Source organism: Kogia breviceps, chromosome 11 (genome assembly GCF_026419965.1).
Source record: "Kogia breviceps isolate mKogBre1 chromosome 11, mKogBre1 haplotype 1, whole genome shotgun sequence".
NCBI lineage: Eukaryota > Metazoa > Chordata > Mammalia > Artiodactyla > Physeteridae > Kogia > Kogia breviceps.
Window position 1 is genome coordinate 45,040,157 of NC_081320.1, and position 21,631 is coordinate 45,061,787.

The following is a 21,631-nucleotide window of genomic DNA, read 5'->3' on the forward strand; positions in this document are numbered from 1 at the left end:
AGCAAGCCCAGCACTCTCTGGGGAAGCCCATTTGTTGTTGAAATTCGTCCTTCAATTTTTTAGATGAAATATGCTTCACTGTAACTTCTACGTGTGGCTCTAGTTCTGTCTTCTGGGATGACCCAGAGGAAATCCAAGTCACGTTCTGTACTTCAAAGACTTTAAGATAATATTCCAGGGCTTCTGGTTTAATATATGTCTGCTAGCTCCTGAGGGCACTTCTCCCAAATTTACAATAAAATACACAGGAAGAGACAGAAAAGGTGCCAATTCACATTATCACCCCAAAATAAGACTGAGGGAATAGAAGTAGTAGAAAATTTTTGTGAAAATTTATGTCATCTTGGAGTAGAAAAGACTGTTCTAAGTTTGACACCAAAGGCAGAAATGATAAAGATTCATAGGTTTAACTATAAAATTATAGATAACTTCAATATATTTGTAAGAACTTAAAAAGTATATGAAAAGCTAGAAAAACTTTGCATATGTGTATTTTATATATATATATATATATATATATATATATATATATATATATATAATGTTAGACTTTAAGTTTCATGATATGAGCATCATATACTTAATGTATAGCACAGGGTCTGACATAAACTGAGTCCTCAAAGCATTTAACTAATGAAGATGAGTTACGCAAATGGCCATATAAAAATCAATGCTAGGGACTTCCCTGGTGGTGCAACAGTTAAGAATCTGCCTTCCAATGCAGGGGACGCGGGTTCAATCCCTGGCCAGGGAACTAGATCCCACATGCATGCTGCAGCTAAGAGTTCACATGCCGGAACTAAGACCCGGAGCAATCAAAAAAAAAAAAACAGTGCTAAAATATATAGCAGAAAAATTGGCTGAGGGCATATATAGGCAATTGACAAAAGGGAAAAGAAATATTTGAAAAAGATGTTTCACTTCAATAACAGAAAATGCAAATGAAAATTAGCACCTATCAAATAGCTAACTTTAGTAATGTTAATGGGACATGGGTTTTTCATTGAAGCTGACTCTAGGGTTAATTCACACAGTGTTTCAGGCAATAATGAATAATGAGGCCGATCTGGCCTCAATGTCAAAGCTTTAAAATTTCTCATGTTGCTTGATCCAGCAGATAGCTGCCTTCCTAATCCTAAGGAAACGTTCACAATGATTTGGCGACAAGCATACCGATTACAGCTTCATTTATAAAAATAAACATTTGGAAATAAATATCTAAAAGGAGAAGAGAGGCCAAAATATTATGTCACAGACTGACAAAGGAATATGACACAGCCCTTAAAATGATATTATATAACGATATGAATGGCATAGAAAGATTATTCCTCAAACATGGTTAAGTGATTAAAAATAGTTTATAAAAGGGGTGCATAATGTGATGACCAAGAAATGACCAAGTGAAAAAGCTCTCAGGGTCGTTTAAATCTCCTTCCTCAGACTGAACCTTCCTAATTCCTCCCGCCATTTCTCCCTGAATGGTGAGCAAACTTTCGAAAGTCAGAGTGGCCCTGGTGTGTAGGAAGCCTTGGGGAGCAGCCTGGAAAATGCTCATGGGATACAGGTTCTAATTTCCAGAATTTCTTGGTAAGTCTCTGTGAATATGCCCTGCTTTGGCAACGTCCCCTTTAAAGCCCGGGTCTGGACAGCAACTTTTTGTGTTTACAGGGATACTACAGGGACAATGAACAATCTTACCAAGGTGACAGTTCACTAGGTAGAGATGATGGGAAAGACATTTCAAGCAGAGAAACTAGAATATGCAAAGGCACAGAGACCCAAAAGATTCTGGCATGTTCAGGGAATGGTGAGCAATTCTAGGTGGCTGGAAACCTATTTGGAGTGATGGGGGAACCTGGAGGTAGTAGCAGATGAAATGATAAGGGAAGCCTTTCTAAATCAAGCTAAGGATTTGGGTCTTCTTCCTAGTCTTTGCCAGTCTGAAGCCTTGGGATGTTACACCGAGATCCGTGTTTTAGAAAGAGCACAACGGTGGCTCTATACTGGAAGCCGGGGGATGGTTTAAGCAAAGGATACCATATGCTTAGTGAACTCTTTACATTTTAGGATCCGACGTGTTGCCGGTTTGCTTTTTGAGTGGCTTCTTCTGGTACTTTCTTTTTTATGTTTGCTCAGGATCTCTTGGTGGGCTCCAACAAACAATAGGACTGTGAGCCCACCCCAGGCAGAAAGAGGAAGATGGGTGGTGGTGGACAGAAAGCATTCATGCCTCCTGCTGTCGTCCCATTCATGTTTTCCCTGACCCTGGGCTTGGACAGCTCCCAGGAGGTGGGCACCAATCCCAGGCAAGGATGTGGCTCTGGGCTCAGGCCTCCTGGGGCCCGCTGCTCTGCGGTGGGGGCTGGAAGCTCTCAGCTTTTCCAGCAGCCTCGGAGGCTCTACCGGTGAGCCCGTGTCTGCCTCTGTAGGGCTGGGGTGGGTTCACTGGGGGAAGGATGGAGCAGACAGGAACTGAGAAGGAAGAACTGCCAGGTTCCTGTGAGGTCAACACAGGTTTGAAACAAATCTGAATGAGAATGTAAGTAGGTGATGTTTGTTTTTGTTTTTAAGGAAAAATTCAGAACCTGTGACTTGTGTTCACGAGCACATGCCTGGATGCAGTCATTTTGAGTTTATGGAAAATGTGGTCAGCCCCATAAATCAGTGCTGAGGAATTCTTACAGAGTCAAACCCTGCACGGAAGTCAGGTCTGTTAGCGAGTCTCTTGAGATTATGCAAAACAATACAGAGTAAGCATGTAATAATAAGCTACAGTATAGTCTTCTCTACTCCTGGAATTCTTTCCTGAGTTGCCATGAGGAAGCTGTGAATTTCTGTTCCTACCTAATCTGTGACCTTTCTTGTGTAGTAACTCCATGTGTACGTCTAGATGTCTGTGGCCGTCACCGTGACTACAAGGACACGGTTCTCTGCAACTACTCTCGCACGTGTCTTAAACATTTTAGCAGGATTTCTATACAGAAAGCCCATTTAAAACACTGCTGAGAATACAGTCAAATGTATCCTAATTCTCAGCCCTCCTGTTCTTCGCACCTATTATTTGGTGTGAATGGACAATGAAAATGCAAGGAGGAATCGTATTTCTCAGAAGCACACAAAACACCTTCAAGTGTGAAATACAAACCTTCATTCAGAATTAGTAAATAATCGATTCAATCTAGGTGTGATTCACTAGAAGAAATTCCGTCCATTTTCATTTCATTGTTGTTGGATTTATCCCATCAGCCTTTTGCCCTCAATCAGTTTTGGTTCTTCTATCTTATATACCATAATATTTCTCTCTATCCTTCCTCCTTCCTACACTCCCTTCTCTGCTTGACCCAGTTTAGAAATTTGTTTTTGCCAAACTGGTCAGCCGAGAATGGAATGTTAACAAATGTGAGTGATGTTTTTCAGTTGCTCTGAGAATGGGCTTGTTCACTGTACTAGCACGTCCTATCACAAAAAATAGTACTGCTGAACTCGAGTTTGGGCATCCTATTTTTTTTTTTTTTTTTTTTTGTGGTACGCGGGCCTCTCCCATTGCAGAGCACAGGCTCGGGACACGCAGGCTCAGCGGCCACGGCTCACGGGCCCAGCCGCTCCGCGGCACGTGGGATCTTCCCAGACCAGGGCACGAACCCGCGTCCCCCGCATCGGCAGGCGGACTCTCAACCACTGCGCCACCAGGGAAGCCCAGCATCCTATTTTTTTTAAATCTGTTAGACGAGTCTCATGCAGGCTAAAAACATTTCTTAATTTCCCACAGAAACCGTATGTATAACTTATAAGGCCAAATACCACCCTGAGTACAAAGTTGATGGCCTAGGCTCATTTCTGTTAGCTGTAGAGTTTGTACTTTCAAATCTGCTATGGCAGTGTGTTCTTGTTGACGTCCACAGACAACATACAAATTCCATGTGTCATGAGGGCCAAGCTGGCCCAGCATTTATTTGGCCTGGGATTTTTTTTTTTTTTTTTTGCAGTATGCGGGCCTCTCACTGTCGTGGCCTCTCCCGTTGCGGAGCACAGGCTCCGGACGCGCAGGCTCAGCGGCCATGGCTCACGGGCCCCGCCGCTCTGCGGCACGTGGGATGTTCCCGGACCGGGGCACAAACCCGCGTCCCCTGCATCGGCAGGTGGACTCTCAAACACTGCGCCACCAGGGAAGCCGTGGCCTGGGACTTTTTTTTTTTTTTTTTTCTAATGTCATTCTTGCCTGTTGTCCCTGCCACAAACTGGAGCAGGAATAGCTAATTGGCAGCAGCCTGCACAGGCTATGAAACTGTAGACCAAATCCCCTCAGCCACAAGCCACCCATTGTCACCTGTCACCAGGTGCAAAGGAAGGGGGGCCTGCCTAACTGGCTCTGCTCTCGTGTTTTATTAGTTGTGCCGTGTTGCAGAGTGGGCACGGTAAAGATGTGGGTATATCTGACACACATCAACTGCAATATAGTTTGAATTTTTGTATCAACCCTTCACAGACAGTAGAAAAAGCACAAAGTAAATAATCCTAATAATATTTGCCCTGACTAAGCATTACTAAGTGTTCAGACGTTAGGCCACATGCTTTGCAAACATTACCTTCTCCAACAAGCCACACTGTGAAGTAGTTATTACCAACTACTTTATAAAGATGAAGTTCAGAGAGATCATGTGACTTGCCTGGAGTTTTCCAGGCAGGAAGGAAGCAAGATTCAAACCCAACTCTACCTGGTTTGAAAGGAGCCCCAAATTAGACACCTTGATTTTGCTTTTGGGTTCATGTGCTTGATTCCCAGAGCAGCGGATGCAAGATGCAGGTCGCGGGTCGTTGAGGGAGAATTTGGTCCCCAGCTTTGTTCTGTAGATTTTATGAAAGAGAGACTAACTCTTCCCGGAAGACATAGCAATGGTGTGATTACAGCAGAACTGAGGTTGTTTCCAGCATTGTTACTATCTGAACAGAACCCAATATTCAGCTCGTCTTGTCCTCTGTTTCCTCACTTACAAAATGAGGAGTTTGGCTAGATGGTTTCTAAGGCCTCTGATGCCTCCTCCGTTTCCATCTCCTTCTAGATGAGACATCTGAGCTTGGCCCTGACAGTTTCAGGGCAAACCCTCAGCAGGGTGGAAGGTCCTCCTGTGATCCTGGACCAGTTGGGCCCAATGCCTGCTGGAAGATGGGGGAGTTTTCGGTGGCCCCTATTCCCTCACTCCATCCTGTGGCCCTGGCGTCCTTCTTGTCACCACTGGCCTGTGTGGCTGAGGAGCAAGCAGGCCTCTCCCCTGGAGCTACCTGAGTAAGAGCCAGTCCTCCTTTATTCACACACTGTACCTGTAAACTCAGAAGCTCAAGTCCTAGGACATTAAAGCTAAGCTATTTCTGTCAAAATCCTTTTCAAAAAAGCAAGTTGAAACTCAAGGCCTTGTAAAAACCCAAGTTTTGAAAATTAGTGTCTGATTTGTCACAACATGAAATCATAGCTGGATTCCTATATCTGGAGTTATTCTGGCTCAACAGTCAGAGAGAGCGAATGCAAAAAGAAAGCATGTGTGAAGCACCATTAATGAATCCTACCGTGTCTCCTGGCTGTGGACGCATCACGGACACACGATCGTAGCCTTTCCTTAGTAGGACCCACAGGGCATCAAGTTTTCCCTGAAATAAAACAAATGCACCAAGATTACATCTGAAACCAGACCAGGGGCCAGCACAGACAGGCAGAAACGTCCATGTTTCTTAAGTCATGTGAACCACACTTCACCGGCAATGCAGTTGCCATAGGATGTGATTCTCTAGTCCCTAAGTTCAAATGTGGGCCTCAGGAATGGAGGAGGAGGACACATCCCAGAGGACCCTGATGCTCGCGCAGGAGACATCTGCGACTTCAGTGCAGCCTCAGATTTGAAGACAGGGAGGATTCATTCAGGCTCTCAGCTTTTGCCCTCATCATATTCCCGGGCAACTCCTCACATGGCCAATCAATCTTGTCAACTTGCACTAAAGTTTTTTCTTCCTACTTAGTGTCCAGAGTTTACAAATGAAACAATGAGGGCAGATTCAAGCAGGAAAGTGACTAAATAGAAGCATGGACACGGTGAGACCAATGAAAGGCCCCTGGAGCACAGATCCATGGCTGTCCCTACGAAGGGCTCTGGAATCCCAGGCGCGACGGACAAATGACCAAAGATCACGGATCACCACAAATCACAACCCCCTTTGGAGCTGTAGGTGATTGGTTGAATCTGGAAGGAGTGAGCCTATGAGTGCTAAAGTTTTCACAGTATGTGGCAAAGGCAGTCTAACGTTCTAGTTCCCTAGACATGCTGAGCAGAGGCTGGTTTCTGCTACTGCAAACACTAACAGAAAAAAAAAAAGACATTTATTTAGCTTTGCTCTTATTATTATTACTGTTTGGCTGTGTTGGGTCTTCGTTGCTGCGCGCGGGCTTTCTCTAGTTGCCAAGAACGGGGGCTGCTCTTCATTGTGGTGCATGGGCTTCTCATTGCGGTGGCTTCTCTTGTTGCAGAGCACGGGCTCTAGGGGTGCAGGTTTCAGTAGTTGTGGCACGTAGCCTCAGTAGTTGTGGCTCGCAGGCTCAGTAGTTGTGGTGCACGGACTTAGTTGCTCCACAGCATGTGGGATCTTCCTGGACCAGGAATCAAACCCGTGTCCCCTGCACTGGCAGGTGGATTCATAACAACTGTGCCACCAGGGAAGTCCCAGCTTTGCTCTTATTATTAACCCTGGTTGGTGACTCCATCAACAGGCAGAAGTCACCTTTATTTTGTCTTATTTCCCTTCATCACTCTTGTGGTGACCAGGACAATCCACTCCCCTCCACCTCCAAAGATGGCATCCTAGTCTCTAGAACCTGTGAATATGTTCCCTTTCATTGCAAAAGGGCTCTGCAGATGTGATTAAGTTAAGGATCTGGAGGTGGGGACATGATTCTGGATCATCGGGTGGACCCAATCTAACCACGTGGGTCTTTAACAGAGGGAGGTAGGAGGGTCAGAGCCAGAGAAGGAGATGGGGCAACAGAAGCAGAGTGAATGTGATCCCATGTGAGAAGGATTCAATGCACTGTTGTTGGCTTTGGAGAGGAGAGGGGGCCATAAGACAATGAATGTGGCAGCTTCTGGAATCTGGATAAGACATGGAGATAGAGTCTCTCCTAGGGCCTCCAGCAGGAATGAAGCCCTGGCCTCACCTTAGTTTTAGCCCAGTGGGATCCATTTTGGGCTTCTGACCTCCAGAATTATAAGATAATAAATTTGTGTGGTTTTAAGCCACCAAGTTAGTGGTAATTTGTTATAGCAACAATATGAAACCAATACAGCCCTTATCACTCCCTGACATAGTCTATGTTTATTTGCTTAGCGTCTGCCTCTGCCATCTGGAATGTGAACTCCGCGAAAGCAGAGGTGCCACTGGTTTCATTAACTGCTGTATGCCCAGCCCTTAGGACAGCTTCTGGCGTTCAGTGAATATTTGTTGGACGAATGAATGCATTCAGTGCTACTAAGTGCTGGGCTAGGTGCTTTTCTATGTGTCTGCTCATGTCATTCTCCCAGCAATTCCAAAGGGTTACCGAGAGGGAATCAGACAGATCAACTAACTTACCCAAAGGCACACAGTGTGTAAACTGGAGAGGTGTGATTGGACCCCACTCCATATCTGTCTAATTCCAAAGCTCATAACCGTTCTTTCTTAAAATATATTTTTAAATTGCATCGATTATTTTTTAAATTGAAGTGTAGTTGATTTACAATGTTGTGTTAATTTCTACGGTACAGCAAAGTGATTCAGTTATACATATATATACATTCTTTTTTGAAAATATTCTTTTCCATTATGGTTTATCACAGGATATTGAATATAGTACCCTGTGCAAAGCTCGTATACTTTCTATTATACCAATTGCAGGTTCTTGTCTGTGCAGATCCTTTAGAACAGGGTTTCTAAACTGTGGATTGCGACTCTTCAAGCCCTCGTGAAAACATTTTGTGTATTAGGACCAGAATTTTTAACAAATAAAATAAAATAGGAAAGAAAAATATTTGCGTTAAGGGCGAATGGTGAGGATAAGTATGCGTGGGTGTGTGTATGAGGAGTGTGTGAAGTGAATGCACACTTGTGCACGCATAAGCATATATTGGGCCAACATGTATTTCCTGTTGGGGTCTCAGTCGGGCATGTTTGAAAACACTGATCTGGAAGAGGTCTTTGAAGGATAATGCTGAAAGGCTGGGAGAGTCTAGAAACTTCAAGTACCTTGCCACAAAGCTTTCGTAGTGGCAGCATCCATTTAAGAATGCCACCTCAAAGACTTGGTGTTTTGAAATTATTTTCTGGTGGGTTTTATTTAGATACAAAAAATGTGCTCTTGAACCTTTACCAACTCTGTTGCTCAAGTTCTTGTGGATTCAACTTTGTCTTGCTAAGTGTAATGTTTCTTATCTCTCTTGGCCAAGTATTTACAGAAACCTCTAAAAATATTTTGAAATGACTTTAGAATGCTGAAAGGACCGCTGCTGGGTTCAGCATGGTTTTCTGCATTAAACCATTCCAAGCATCAGTTAAAAGTTTTCCTTTAAGGTTCTTTGGGATAAGCATTTATATTTCAGGATATAACCAGGTGGATTTCCTGGAAGAATGCCTCTTTTTCTTTCTCGTTCCCTTTTTTGGGGGGACTCCGGGTATTTGGCTTTGTAAATCATCGCACCCTCAGTGTTCTGTGCACTGATCACTCAACTCCTTGACAAATGAGGAGCAATGAGATGGGGCTGAAAGAAAAAGTAGCTGTTGAGGAAGTGTATTAATTAACTCAGCAGAAATCGAAAGCTCCATGCAGGGCAAAGGGGCAGAAACCACCTAGATGTGTAACACCAGGAGAAAGGGTTGTGTTTCTTTGAGGCAACAGATCACAGAGTGATATTTCCGCACAAAAATGACTGGATTCAGACTGTTTGTATTCTGGGGCCTCCCCTCACCAGCTCTGCTGCAGCCTCAGACAAGCTGTTTCATGTCCTTAAGCCTTACCTTTCTCATCTTTAAAAAAAGAGATAATAATACTGTCTACCCTATAGATTTGTTAAAAGGCTTACAATTAGATATCGAAGTAAGATATTTGTCTCATAGAAAGTATTCATTCAGTCTTACCAACGATGGGGTAAAGTCATTAAAATGAAAAATTAGGAATCTCTGTAGGAAGATGGAAATGAATGTAATGCGGAGTGTAAGAATCCAATAATTTGAACTTTACAAGCATGAATCTACCCGTCCTTCATTTGGTGCTCTTCCAACTCCATTTACCCCTTTCCGAAACTCTGGCTTCTGTGACAGTGTTTGATGACCCCAACACTCCACCAAAGCTGCTTCGCTAAGGCTGCCCACAGCATCCCGGCTACCAAATGCCTTGGCCACCTGTGCCCTCATTTAAAAAAAAATTTTTTTATTTTTTGCGGTATGCGGGCCTCTCACTGCCCGCGATGGGCAGGCCCGCAACGGGCCTCTCCCGTTGCGGAGCACAGGCTCCAGACGCGCAGGCTCAGCGGCCATGGCTCACGGGTCCAGCCGCTCCGCGGCATGTGGGGTCTTCCCAGACCAGGGCACGAACCCGTGTCCCCTGCATCGGCAGGTGGATTCTCAACCACTGCGCCACCAGGGAAGCCCCCCACCGAATCTTAGTTGTAATGTAAACGTATCACAGGTATAAAAAAACCAAACCTCACATACTGAACAATTTTTCCCCAGCCTGCTCCTGCTTTTGCATACCCTGCCTTGGTCCATGGCACCACGGACACCCAGACGGGCAAGGCGGACACCAGAGAGTCACTCTCACCTCCTCTCCCTCTACCACCCCTTCATATCCAACTTCGACCATGTCTCTCGAATGTTGTCTCTGTCACAGCCCCCGTCACCTCTTCCTGTCCAGCCCTGTCCCACTGTCTCCACGGCTACTGCCTTGGCCTAGGTCCTCATCGTCTGTCACTCATCCTGAGAATAGTTTCATGATTGGCCTTTTACCTCCAGGCTCCCGGTCCTTTCTACTACTTGATTAATAACAGATTTCATGGCTCGCTGGAATGGATGCTTTGCTATTAATAAAATAAACCAAGAGACATCTTATTAGCAGTGTGAATTTAGGCAAGTTACCTAACCTCTGTGTGCCTTGATTTTGCCATCTGTAAAACAGGAGTAGTAGCAGTTTATAATTTTGAGGGTGGTGGTGAGAAATGAAGGAGTGAGTGCAGGAAAGGCCCTTGGGACTGTGCCTGACTTGTACATGCTTCACCCAGGTTAGCCCTTCATGCAGGGGAGCTGCTATCACAAGTTGTCCTGGCCAAGGTGAGACCAGATAGTTCTGGTTGTACCCTCAGTGTTCTGAGTCCGGAATGTCCCACAAATGAACCCGAAGTCCCCATTCTGTGTGGCACAGAAAATGATCTTGGTACTCTACCCATCCTATACCTCTTTCTACTCTTATGCCAGGTAGGTTTTTATGCAAGAAGAGCTGAAGTAAGCTTTAGAATGAGAGTGTTTATAACCAAGAAGAGGATAAACAACTCTCAAAAGTCAAACAGAAGTGCACAACAAAGGCCCCTATTTTTAATTTTCTGAGAGAAGGCAAAAGCCCGTCATTTCAAGACAGTAGCTACTGGGCTTATTAATAACATCCCTTTAGGGCCACAAGAGCCTCAGGGGATTCTTTCAAGCAGTCCCTGGGCCTTACCCACTCCTCCTGGGGGGAGCCTTTGAGTTGACTCCACTATTTCTCCCAGATCTGAGTGTCCCGAATGCATGCGTCTCTCCTCTTCAAGGTGCATGTCAAGACACTGGTCCTCACTCTCGAGGAGAAATGCTTCTGTGAAGCTCAAAGATTTCCTACCATCCTGGGAACCCTCCACCAGAGTGCATTAGCTGACATTTACATATACCTTTCTTTCATATGAAATTGACACACTTTGACTATAACATGAGAAATGTACCAATTCCAGGCTCCCAAACTCTACCTCAGCCTCAGACAATCAATACCTTTCACACCACAAAGGCTGGCAAACTGGGAGTTCTATGTCAATGCTCGCTTTTGTTTCTTCCTAAACAAGAAGGCTGGGCCAGGGAGGTTTGTAGGCCCAACACTCAAAGCGTCTTGGTGCATGGGCTTTGTGGCTGGGTTTCTTCTTTCTTTCTTTTTTTTTTGTCGGGGGGATGGAGGGCCAGGCAGAAGCTGTGTCTTCTCTTCTGGTTTGTCTGCCTCAGCTCTTTGGAAGTTAGTCAGAGGCTGAGAATTTTGAGGGTACTTCAACTTAGAGGCCTGTTAGAGATTAACACTAATTTTTTTACACCTTAAAATATATGGTAAATATTGTGACCCATGCTTCCCTTTAAATGAAATAAATTAATGCATAAGTTGGAAACTTTCCTTACACACACACACACACACACACACACACACACACACATACACGGTTAATTTTTTTTCTCTTTTTTCTTTTGGTCTTTGTTTAAAACATGTTTGGAACCATTCGAAAAAGTAGCCAGGGAGGGACAAAAAAAGTCTGTTGAACATCAAAAGCACATCTGATAGCATTTAAGGGTTCGGTGTGTCTTATTAGGCTACATACAGCTTCATTCAGTACCTTTTCACCACTGAATGCTGCTTGATTACAAGGCTGAGGTGCTTAAGGCCAGGAATGACAGGTTCACCTTAAAGAAAATGAACAGAAGACCACCCGCTCCCCGGCACTGCAAGCAGCACAGGCTGGTCCGCCGTGCCAGCCAGGTTCTGGCTTTTGTCCTTCAGCTGTCATTTCTGTCATGGCCAGTCACATGGAGGAGCTACTGGAAAAGGAGAAAAATCATTTCTCTGAAGGCTGCAAGCCTTCCAGCAAACCTGAAAACAGTCCTGGTTTTAATCTTTCTGGTGATCATACATCTGGGCATTATTTAACTCGCCTGAAACGGTCAGTCCCAATTTAATGAGAAGCACGGGATCGCTGTAAAGCCAGGGGGCGAAAACTGAGCAAAGAAAAATTCAGGCCAAATATCGGAAAATTTCTTGATCATGAGCCTGGAATGAGGAAAGGGTGAAGTGTGGTCAGTGTGGTCAGTGCCTTAAATTAGCCTGGGCGACGGCGGAGAGCAGCCCATTGCGGACTCGTTCTCCCAGTGAGTTCCTGTGGGATGTGCTTAGGCAATGTGCTTCCCTGCTTCTCCGCTTTTCAAATCTATTTCCTGAAATGCACGAAAAAGAGAGTCAAATGCAACCCGTTTAAAGGTGTATATGATTCTGACCACCTTCACTGGGGAACCAGGATTCTTCCCAGTACCTCCTGAAAGCTTTGCGCTGGGTGGAGGTGTTCTCCCTGTTTGAAGTGGGGCAGGTTATCCTCCATGAGCTGCCTGCCGCTATCCACTCTCTTGTGTTTCTCTGCCTTCCTTGCTCCATGCCTTGGAAGCCTGACCTCTACAGATGGCATCATCTAGCTTCCCTTTGGTTTGGCCAACATGTGGCATCAGAGGGAGACGAGAGTCGACAGATGAATGGATAAAGATGTGGTACATATATACCATGGAATCTTCCTCAGCCATGAAAAAGAATGAAATAATGCCATTTGCAGCAACATGGATGGACCTAGAGATGATCATACTAAGTGAAATCAGCCAGAGAAAGACATATATCATATGATATCGTTTATATGTGGAATCTAAAACAAAATGATACAGATGAACTTATTTACAAAACAGAAATAGACCCACAAACATAGACAACGAAACTGCGGTTACCAAAGGGGAAAGGTGGAGGGGGGCAGGGATAAATTCATAGTTTGGGATAAACAGATACACAGGACTATATATAAAATAGATAACCCACAAGGACCTACTATACAGCACAGGGAACTATACTCAATATTCTGTAATAACCTATAAGGGAAAAGGATCTGAAAAAGAATATATATAGGCATAATAGAATCACTTGGCTGTACAGCAGAAACTGACACAACATTGTAAATCAGCTAAACTTCAATTTAAAAAAGAAGGAGGTACGAGGGCAAGATGAGGGGCAGGTCGGTGCTTGTTCCTCCTGTTCCCTCCCTGAGCCCTACCTTCATTGGTGGTTGCATTCTTTTTAAAACTTCTTTATTTCTTTATTTCTTTATTTACGCCCTGCCTTCATTGGTGGCTGCATTCTTATTTATTTATTTATTTATTTATTGGCCATACCCTGCCACTTGCAGGATCTTAGTTCTCTGACCTGGGGTTGAACCCACGCCCCCTGCAGTGGAAGCATGGAGTCCTAACCACTAGACTGCCAGGGAAATCCCTAGACTCAAGTCAGATTGCCTGATGTGAATTCGAGCTGCCATTTGTGTGTCCTTGGGTAAGTGACTGACACCTCTCTATGCTTCAGTTTCTTCATCTGTAAAATGGAGATAATACCTCACAGGGTTGTTGTGAGGATTAAATAACTCAACACGCATAACATGCATGGAGGAGTGGGTGGCTACATTCTTATAGGGCCGGGGTCTGCAAACATTTTCTATACAGGGCCAAAGGGTAAATATCTTAGGCTTTGTAGGTCAAGAGGCAAACTCCAGGCTATTATGTAGGTGCTGATATAATCATTTAAAAATACAAAAAAACGGGCTTCCCTGGTGGCGCAGTGGTTGAGTCCGCCTGCCGATGCAGGAAACACGGGTTCGGGCCCCGGTGCGGGAGGATCCTGCATGCCGCGGAGCGGCTGGGCCCGTGAGCCATGGCCGCTGAGCCTGCGCGTCCGGAGCCTGTGCTCCGCAGCGGGAGAGACCACAACAGTGAGAGGCCCGCGTATCACAGAAAAAACAAAACGCCATTCTTAACCTGTGGGCCATATAATAACACGGAACAGGGCAGATTTAGATAGCTGACCCTCTCTGTGGCCACAGCTCCCACTGGGTGGCCTCTTCTCCGGAGCTGCAGCTCTCACTGGTTCCAGTAACACCCTCTCGCCTCCTTGCTCTTCAGGCCTAGGGATGTAACAGCTCTCACTGTTGCTAGTCCCTGGGTGCCTCACCATTGCTATGTAATGAAGAGTAGTCCCCACTCTCTTAACCCTTCCCAGATCTGTGTGATTTCAACGCTCTTGAGGGTGCCTTCTGTTTCCTGTCAGGACTGTGACAAATCCGGAGTGAGGGTTCAGGAAAGGGAAGCAGAGTTTATGGCACAGCATGAGGCTGAATGTTTTGCCCAAGGCCTAGTGAATGTGTATAGACATTGTGGCTAGAATGTGGCTCATCGTGGACCATGCACTGGGTTAAACAGTGTGAAGGCTGAAGTTCCGGTAGCAAGTCCGTTCTTTTTATGGACAAACAGTGTACATTATGACTTTTGAATTCCTTTCTGTGCTTCTACTCTCAAACTTCCTTGTTCTTGCCCTTCCCTCGCCCACCTGCCCAGATACACATAAGATGACCTCTTTTGCTCTCCTTTCCTCAAAGAGATAGCAAGAAGAATGTCACCTTCTTTGGATCGAGAGTACCTAAGTGATTTGTGTGGCTCACAGGAGAAAGTCTATCTGGCTTGATGCTCTGGGAGTTGTTTCATAATTACGTCCCATGTGTCTCTTTAACAAGAGATGGTAGAATCCCTACTCCGTGCCAGGTACACTGCTGTTTATGGGTGATTCAAAGATGAGTTAAGCATAATTGGTGCCTCCAGGGGGTCAAATCTGGTGGAGGGAAGACTCATAAACAGGAGCAGTTACACAAAAGAGCTATGGTACAATGAGTGTGCTAAGTACACCTTGGTGTGAGCTGCCCCAGAAGCAGGAGGAGCATTCACACTTTTTCTTGTCCTAACAAGGGAGCCCTACCGACGCTTAGCAAGCCCACCAGCATCAGAGGTTTTTTCCATCTGGCTTTGCTGGTGATTCCTTGACACTCAATTTTCCAACCACTTAACATGAATCCAGCAGCTGTGTTTGTGGGAACAATAGGCCCGTGTGAAACCTAACATGGTCTCCTGGCTGAGACTCCCGACAAATCTCTGAGGCATGATTGTGGCCGCTTTGCCATGCACCACAGTTCCCGTCCTCAGGGAGCCTCCTCTGGAAGGCTGGCTGGAACCCTGGGTGACAACGGATTAACTGGGCTTGCTAAAACCCAGGTCACTGGGCCCAACCCCCAAAGTTGCCTATTCGGTAGATCTGGGTTGGGGCCTGAGAATGTCAATTTCTAACGAGTTCCTGGGGGATGCTGATGCTGTTGGTCCAGGCACCACACTTTTGAGAACCAGCACCCACACCCCCCCACACACACACACCCACACACAAACACAAACACACATGCACGCAAACATGCATGCACACATACAGACACACATGCACAAACACACACGCACAAACACACATGCATGCAAACACGCATGCACACACACACACACGCACAAACGCACACGATGACCAAGGCTGAAGAGCAGGGGCTGTGGAGGGAGCAATAACTGGAGCAAGGGCAACAGAGGGGTCTCACTTAGGGAGTTTGGATGAGAAATTTGAAAAGGGAGGCGTTGGGGAAAAAAGGAGTTTCACCTGATGAGAAAAAGCGGGCAGGTTGTGAAGGCCAGAGAGCCTTTGAAAGCCTATCGTGAGACTGAATCATTAGGTTTGAGACATCAGGCCTGGGAATTTGTATTTTTAGAGCTCTCCCAGGTGGTTCTGATTCTCAGCCAAGTTTGAGACCCTCTATATACTCAATAGCCAGCAGTACCTGGCACAGAGTAGGTGCCCAACAAATACTCAATTGAACTGGATCTAATTCCAAGTGTGTGTTGGGAGTGTTTTGAGATTTCTAAATCTAGTTGTCCATATCCTTATTTATTTCATAAAACTCAGTCCTAAACCACTAGTTAACAGATGAATAACATGCTCTCATGCAGAAATTGAATTCTTCAAATAGAATGAATGTTCTCTCAACGTCCAAGATTACAGAGATGAAAACCTGGCTCTTACCAAATATGTTGTGTTAGTCACGAGGTACAGATTCCTGAAAACAACATAATAGAAAATCCCCTTTCGTCTTTGTCTCTGAGATTCTACTTGGCTCCTTCCTGTCTGCACATGTATGCACGCCACTGCATGTTCCACATTAGAAAATAATTAGAAGCAAACAGCTGTTAGTCAAGCAAGCCACATTTTGCCTACGTTTTTCCAGAGTTCAACCCATTGCCCTGGGGGCAGGGGTGGCTTATCTAAAGAATCTCACCACGACAAACCAAAATGGAAATGTACGGCGATTAGTCTGAGTGTGAGGTAGCTCTGCGGAGCAGAGACAAATACTAAGAAAGTTTCCTTCCACTGTTTAAAATGGTTATTTCTTTTGATTTCATGGCAGAAAGTCTGCTCTAAAATTAGCAAATATCTCAGTGAATGATGAGTGTTATTTTTGTTGTCACTGGAAGAAGGGTAAAGCTCTGTGTGTGTGTGTGTGTGTGTGTGTGTGTGTGTGTGTGTATGTGTATGGGGTGGTGATGAGAGCTGGTTCTTATATTGAATCTTTTGCTGAGTCCTTGGACTTGGCATAGTTCTATCTGCAGCACAGAACTAGAGGCCGTAGACCTGAGATGGAGCCTTGGGTTCCAGACCTGGGCAGAGCAAGGACTCCACCATCTCAGTTTTCCATGGCAGGAAACAAGGGAATGGGGACAGATTATGTCAGTCTTTTTAGCTACAATTTCCCAGTGCTCTCTGACAACTAGTTTAGTGTAGATGCTTATGAGCAAGACCAAAGAGCAAGGGTGTTGGATGAATCACATGAATTCAAAGATACCTGCACCCAAGAGGAAGGGAAAAGAGGACTTTAGGAAGCATTAACTGCCTCCTATGACTTAAATTTCCCAATAAGTCAAAGAGGGTTTTAGTTAAGCTCTGGAGCTGTAGGGGGAAGAGAGACGCTGGCGAAATAAGGCATTTTGCTCACAGCCAGGAAGAGTGAGCATCAGATCTATGGCCAACAGAGTCCACTAGCGTGTCCTGATACACCAGTGTGTGGCTTGAATAAAGGGAGATGGGCTTATGTTATGGCAAGAGGAACAGAGATTAGGCATTAAGGAGAATCCTGCCATTGTTGTTAGACTATGGAATTTCCTACCAGTGAAGTTACCAGCTGTTACTGTAATTTATAATGATCCTCTGGGGTAACTGCCCAAGTCACTTTCTCCTAGTCCACTCTCATTCCACCACTTTGTCATGGTGATTTTTAAAAGCCCAGCTCTCATTCCTGGGCGTATATCCAGAAAAGACAAAAACATAACATGCACCTCAATGTTCATAGCAGCACTATTTACAATAGCCAAGACATGGAAGCAACCTAAATGCCTATCAACAGATAAATGGATAAAGACTATGTGGTATATATATACAATGGAGGGCTTCCCTGGTGGCGCAGTGGTTGAGGGTCCACCTGCCGATGCAGGGGACACGGGTTCGTGCCCCGGTCCGGGAAGATCCCACATGCCGCAGAGCAGCTGGGCCCGTGAGCCATGGCCGCTGAGCCTGTGCATCCGGAGCCTGCGCTCCGCAATGGGAGAGGCCACAACAGTGAGAGGCCCGCGTACCACAAAAAATAAATAAATAAATAAATAAATATATACAATGGAATATTACTCAGCTGTAAAAAAGAATGAAATAATACCATTTGCAGCAACATGGATGGACCTAGAGATTGTCATACTAAGTGAAGTAAGTCAGACAGAGAAAGACAAATACCATATGCTATCACTTATATGTTGAATCTAAAAAAATTATACAAATGAGCTTATTTATAAAACAGAAACATACTCACAGACATAGAAAACAAACTTATGGTTACCAAAAGGGAAAGGAGGCAGGGAGGGATAAATTAGGAGTTTTAGATGAACAGATACAAACTACTATATATAAAATAGATAATCAACAAGGACCTACTGTATAGCACAGGGAACTATACTCCATATTTTGTAACAATGTATAATGGAAAAGAATCTGAAAAAGAATATATATACATGAAACTGAATCACTGTGCTGTACACCTGAAACTAATAAAACATTGTAAATCAACTATACTTCCATTAAAAAAGCCCAGCTCTTACCTTGATATTGTGGAAATTGAGAAAGTACCCACTTATACTTTCAAGTCCATGATTTTAGAAATTTGTTTCTTAGTGATAAGCTGGATTTTGGTTTGATATTTTATCATCCCCAAAGATTCTGATTCTTACTACGTAAGTGTTTTAGGAGGAGTGAGGATGGGTTTTTGAGTAGAAAGAGGCACACCTTGATCGGAGAATACCACTTCCGGGGGGACGAGGGCCTGCGCATGTTGTTGTTGAGATTTCGGGGTTCTGGGAATTCGTACTCCTGCTCTGGCATCTTGACTCTTGCATTCTTTGCCTTCTCCAACTTAGCACCTTCTTCTGTAGAGCCCTTTTCTCCCCAACGAACCTAAAATAAATAACAGACAAAGAAACCAAAATGACAAAATAAAATATGATGGCTCTGGAGAACAAGAATCACAAATAACTGTATGATGTGCTACCCAGTCCTCATTTCCTTTGGGTTTTGAGGGTCAGGGAAGAGCGGTGGTGTGGAAACAGGGAAAGGGGGAGGGCTAAAGGAGCAGAAAAAGGCAGCGAGGGACAGGGATATTTGGGGGAGGAACTGTCCAGGCTGTGGGGACAGTACGTGCAAAGGCATTGTGGGCCCAGGCAAGAACTTTGGATTTTATTCCAGTGAGAGAAGAAGTCACTGCGGGTGGGGTGGAGCCCGTGCGTGAACTGCTCTGACTCACAGTGGGCAAGATACAGGTGTGCACAGGTAAAAGGCTGTACCCGCCATCTCTCCATCTGATGCCTCAAAGTTCACATCCTCATTAGACCTCAAGTGTGAGTTTTCAGCAATTTGCTTTGGTTTTCCGTCCCTGAGTTGTCAGCACATAGATATAAGTATATGAACCTGTCCTCTTACCTCCATCCTTTTAATGCCTCCAACGCCTCGCCCACCATAATAAGAGGCGTCTACCGTAGGCCACTTTTTCTTAGGCAGACCATCATCATCTTCTTCCTGCAGAGAGATGTGTGACACATGAAGGAAGCAAAGCACCACTGCTGTATGGATGTGTCCACTATCGCAAAGCAGATAGGGGTAGACTGTGTGTTAAATCCCAGGGGTACCGCTTCCTGGGGCCTTGGGAAATCACTTAACCTACCTAAGCTTATTTTTCTTACCTGTAAAGTGGGAATAAAGAGCAGCACCGTTAGACTGTGGTGTATTTTGGGACCTGCTCTCTTCTGCATCTCTACTCCTTTATAGGGTGTCTCATCTATTCCCATCTACATGTTAATGACTTGTCAATTTACATCTTCATCCCTGACTCCTCTGAACTCCATTGACATGGACATCTCCTCCTGGGGGACTAATCAACATCTCAACAATACTGCATCACAGACGTAGACAATGGACTTGAGGACACGGGGAGCGGGGAGGGGAAGCTGGGACAAAGTGAGAGAGAGGCATGGACATATATACACGACCAAACATAAAATAGCTAGCTAGTGGGAAGCAGCCGCCTAGCACAGGGAGAGCAGCTCGGTGCTTTGTGACCACCTAGAGGGGTGGGATAGGGAGGGTGGGAGGGAGACGCAAGAGGGAGGAGATATGGGGATATATGTATAGGTAGAGCTGATTCACTTTGTTACGCAGCAGAAACCAACACACCATTGTAAAGCAATTACTCTCCACTAAAGAGGTTAAGACAAAACAAAGCAATACGGAGTCAAAAAGAAGTCCTGATTTCCCCACCTCAGACCTGCTCCTCCCGTAGTCTTCCCCCCTGACTAGGAGTCACTCTTGAATTCTCTCTCCCCCACCGCCCCTCTCCCACCCCATCTCAATTTGCCAGCGAGCTCTGTTGACCCTACTTCTAAAAGATTCCAAATTTGTGACTTCTCCAACTGTACCTCCATCACCACCTCCACCACCGTGGTCTCAAGGCCCCATTAGCTTCCTCCTAGATACTGAGGTGGACTCCTAACTGACTTTCCTGCTGCCCTCTTACCTATGATCCATGCTCCACAAAGCAGCAGAATAAATTCCAAACCCCGACTCTGCCCTGCGAGCTCTGGCCTCCGCTCACCTCTCCAGCCTTCTTCCTTACCACGCTCCCCTTCTCTCTGGCCCTCAGATATTCGGCGTGCATTCCTGTCTCGGGGACTGTGCACATTCCCTTGTCCAGGAATGGCTTTTACCCTAGTCTTTTCATGGTTGGATCCTTCTCATCACTCCACAAAGAGGCCTTCCCTGGACATCTTTCTCAAGTAACCCCAGTCTCTTCGTCCCATCAATCTGTTTTATTTTTATTTTTAGCTCTTATCATGGCTTGCTATTTATTTATTGTCTGTCTCTGCACACTGGGATGGAAGTTCCAAGGAAACTTCTGGTTATTTGTCGTATTTACTAGTCTCTTCTCAGCTTTTAGAACAGCATCTAGTACGTGGTAGATGCCCAAGAATTATTTGCTGAATTTACAAATAGACTAAATGGGATGATTCAAATAAAGCAGTGAACTCAGTGTCTGCAACTTAGCTCAGAGACAGGAAGTTCGCACTGATTATATTTTTCAAGATGAAGGAGCTTGTAAGTTTATGGATGGAAAAGGGAAGGATAATCAGCAAAACTGTTCCTCATCTTGGCACTGTTGTAGGGAGAAAAACTCACCATCTACGGTCCTGGATGGGCTATAAGGTGGTGGTGTAATTTCCCTCCTGGGTAGGGAAAGGAAGCTAAAAAAGGGGTCAGCAAAGCAGCAGGATGAGCTCAGAACAAGCGGGCCTCCTACAGACTTGTGTTGGAGGCATTTGCGGAGGCAGTAGAGTCCCATGTGGGGCCGTCACTGTATGGAAAGGGGCATCCCAGGCATGGGGCAGGGTCTAAAGCACGGGTCGGCGGAAGGGAGATCAGAGCCAGAGGTGACAAAGCAAAACAGTAACATGTAACACATTAAGACTCCCAGGGTGACCTGCTGTGCTTGCAATAGGCAGGCTTCTTTTTAAAAATTCAAAAGAAACATGAAGGGCTTCCCTGGTGGCACAGTGGTTGAGAGTCCACCTGCCGATGCAGGGGACTCGGGTTCGTGCCCCGGTCCGGGAAGATCCCACGTGCCGCGGAGCGGCTGGGCCCGTGAGCCATGGCCACTGAGCCTGTGCGTCCGGAGCCTGTGCTCCGCAAAGGGAGAGGCCGCAGCAGTGAGAGGCCCGCGTACCGCAAACCACCCCCCCAAAACCAGAAAAAAACCCAACAAAACAAAAAAAAACATGAATACATCTAAAAGATAGTGATCCCTGCTGATCAGAGGACTTGCAACATTCTGGCAGGTGAGCAGAATGGGTCAGTCTCTCTCTGCGTTTCTCTCTCTCTTCAACGTATATGTCCTTCTTGGACGTGGGACTGGGTGCCCTGAAGGCACAGTGGATTCTGTTGACCCTTGTATTTTAAATCTTGCACAGAGCCTGGTGTACAGTAGGTGCTCAATATTTGCAAGTATTGAATTCACGATAACCACAGCTGGATTTATGTACCCTTTACCGTGTATGTGCCCGTCACTCTTCTGGGCGCTTGACATGTATCAATATT

The 21,631-nt window shown here is 45.4% G+C and overlaps 1 protein-coding gene across 1 annotated transcript in view; it reads right to left on the bottom strand.

The window, feature by feature from the left end:
* The window catches only part of ANTXR1 (ANTXR cell adhesion molecule 1), a 246,853-nt gene that overhangs the window by 51,939 nt on the left and 173,283 nt on the right, over positions 1–21,631 (bottom strand). Inside the window, exons 15-17 of the mRNA XM_059079800.2 lie at positions 18,968–19,063; positions 18,278–18,445; positions 5,563–5,643 (exon numbers count right to left, since the gene is read on the bottom strand). Coding sequence (XP_058935783.1) covers positions 5,563–5,643; positions 18,278–18,445; positions 18,968–19,063 — 345 coding nt within the window. The remainder of the gene's footprint in view (positions 1–5,562; positions 5,644–18,277; positions 18,446–18,967; positions 19,064–21,631) is intronic.